The 2,422-nt window shown below is 39.9% G+C and overlaps 1 protein-coding gene across 12 annotated transcripts in view; it reads left to right on the top strand.

The window, feature by feature from the left end:
• Positions 1 to 225: 225 nt before the first annotated feature.
• Positions 226 to 2,422, top strand: part of ptprub (protein tyrosine phosphatase receptor type Ub) — a 214,082-nt gene continuing 211,885 nt past the window's right edge. For all 12 annotated transcript variants that reach the window (XM_083544062.1, XM_083544053.1, XM_083544058.1 and 9 more), the window contains exon 1: positions 226 to 1,630. In XM_083544062.1, coding sequence (XP_083400188.1) covers positions 1,561 to 1,630 — 70 coding nt within the window. In that variant the 5' untranslated portion in view covers positions 226 to 1,560. The remainder of the gene's footprint in view (positions 1,631 to 2,422) is intronic.

Raw genomic sequence — 2,422 nt, 5'->3', positions numbered from 1 at the left:
GAAAGTAGGTCAGGCCAGTGGATATTTCAGGAAAATTACTGTTCAACATGGGGTAAAATTGAATTAATATCAAAAATGAGAAAGTATTAGCAGTGGACTATCTGCAGTTGTCATCCAGGCTGTAAGGCATGACTACAATAGGTGGCCAAGTTCCCATTTAAACCACCTGCAGGTGTATATTCAGAAAGCAGCAGGTGGCCTCCTGTGTGATATATTCTAAAAAAAAGATTATCCCAAACCCTGACCACCTTGTGTGTGAGTAAAATTGTTAATGTTTCCTCACTTCTGACCTTAAAAGCTTTTAAATACAGGTAAATAAAGGTCTGCTAATTGAGCTGTGGTACTGTACAGAGGCTGAAAGATACAGCATGGCATTCAAAACAAAGTGATTGGCACTATATCATTAATGTACAGGGTTTTTTAAATGCCTGATTTTTTTCCCTTTCGTTTATTATTTGTTCATAATCAACTGCCATTTCTGCATGGTCTTTATTGTCGCTTTAGTTCCTAATAATTAAGGGATTTAGTAAAAAAATGAAAAAATAAATTGCACCAACCATAGTATAATGAATATTTAAAACTGTGTTAGCTACATACTCCCTAAGACAAGATGTTTCTTCAAGAATGTATCTGATAATTAAGTGTTCTCAGCTTCATAAATTATTCCTACTCAGAACAGTCACTAAAAGACTCTAACACTTCCCCAGAGAAATGAACCGAGGAATGGTTAAGGGCAGCAGGTACTTCACAGCACTAGGGTTCTTTTTTGGTTGTTGTTTTGTTTTTTTAATCCTGGGCTTATATTACAATTAGTGATGCTTTTCCATATCTCTTACATCCCAACAAAAAAGGTGCCATTACTAACAACATCACCTTGGTCAGGGTCACAGTAAATCTGGGAATAATGGATGTGAGAAGGGATACACAACGAATGGGGCAACAGTCCACGCACACAAATACACACCCGATCCATAACATCGTAATGCAATGGCAAGAAACGGAACCTGGAGGAAACCAATGGGGGGAAAATACAGGTCTCACAGGGAGAAACTTGGACATGTTTAAACTGATCATTGTTGTTTTAACCAGTGGGGACCTAGAAAAGATGGGTACATCTCAATTTTCATGCAGATTTGATTGTAGTCTCATGAGAATCTTGGGGTTTGATTAAAGATAGCGATGTAGCCCAGTTTTATAAGACCTCACTAGCCTGTAAAACGAACGCACACTGTGCTTCTAAAGAGCTATGTTTGATGGTTGCAGTGGTCTCGTGCGGTGGGTGATAATCAATTCTCCAGTGCGCCACACGGAGGCGTTAATGGCCCACTTCATGCCGCACAACCCGAGACGGCAGAAAGTCCGCTGGCGGAGAAACAGTCCGGGTTTGAACTGTTTATCCGACGCCAGTCTTAACGCTTTCACTTGGTGCGACTGTGCGCTCAGCTTTGCTCTGAACCTCGTGGATCGATGTCCGGGAGTCTGCCGTGGACACATCTGCTCTACTGGACCTTCTCACATGATCTGCGCCTGTTTCCCGAACTGGACTAAAAAAAAAAGAAAATGAAGGCGTGTGCGATTGTCCTGATTCTGGCCGTGCACATTCACGCAGACAGCGTAGAGGGACCTACAGGTAAAGTCCCGGCTGTGTACTGCGCACTTTCCAAAAGTTGCTCTTCGGTTCGTAGGTGAAGGAAGCAGAGCTCCACAGCGCTCTCCGTTTAGTCTCACGATGCTTCGGGCTGGTTTTCAACATTGTGCCGAACTTTTGGGGGACAGGAGATTATGAAGTCACAGTGTTTTCTAAAAGGCAAGAGGTGTGATCCTCGCGGATACGAAATTTCTCTGCGCTTGCAGATGTTGAGGTTTGGGTTTGGGGGGAAAAGAAGACAGCTGGAGTATTGGCATGTAATAAATTGTGTATATGTGGATCATATGCGGGTTTTTTATCTGCATTTTTTAAAAACCAAACTTGTTTATCTGCGCATATATATATATATATATATATATATATATATATATATATATATATATATATATATATATATATATATATATAAGAGAGAGAACCCATGAATGAAAAATACAATCTTTATGATTTCCCTATTAGCTTTTAATGCGGTATTAAATCCCTGTTGTGGACTGCTCCATGTTCTAGATGGGTATATTACACTTTAAAATGGTTAGTACGAAGGTTTTTATTTCTCCCCAATGACGCAGTTATAGCGATTATTCCCAAATGCTGATTAATATGCGAATAACTTTGGCGCATTTTGAACTTTACTATACTTGAACAGTTTATAACTTGACACATGGTTTCATTTTTGGAAAGTGTAAAAAAAAAATATGAACGACTCTCGATGTTCCGTAGTGATTTTACACTGCTCCAGAACCGGACATTATTTCAGTGCTTTATCTCTCTCTC

This window comes from Silurus aristotelis (genome assembly GCF_946808225.1).
Source record: "Silurus aristotelis genome assembly, chromosome: 1".
Taxonomy (NCBI): Eukaryota; Metazoa; Chordata; class Actinopteri; order Siluriformes; family Siluridae; genus Silurus; species Silurus aristotelis.
This window is presented reverse-complemented; position numbering and strand designations above follow the sequence as displayed.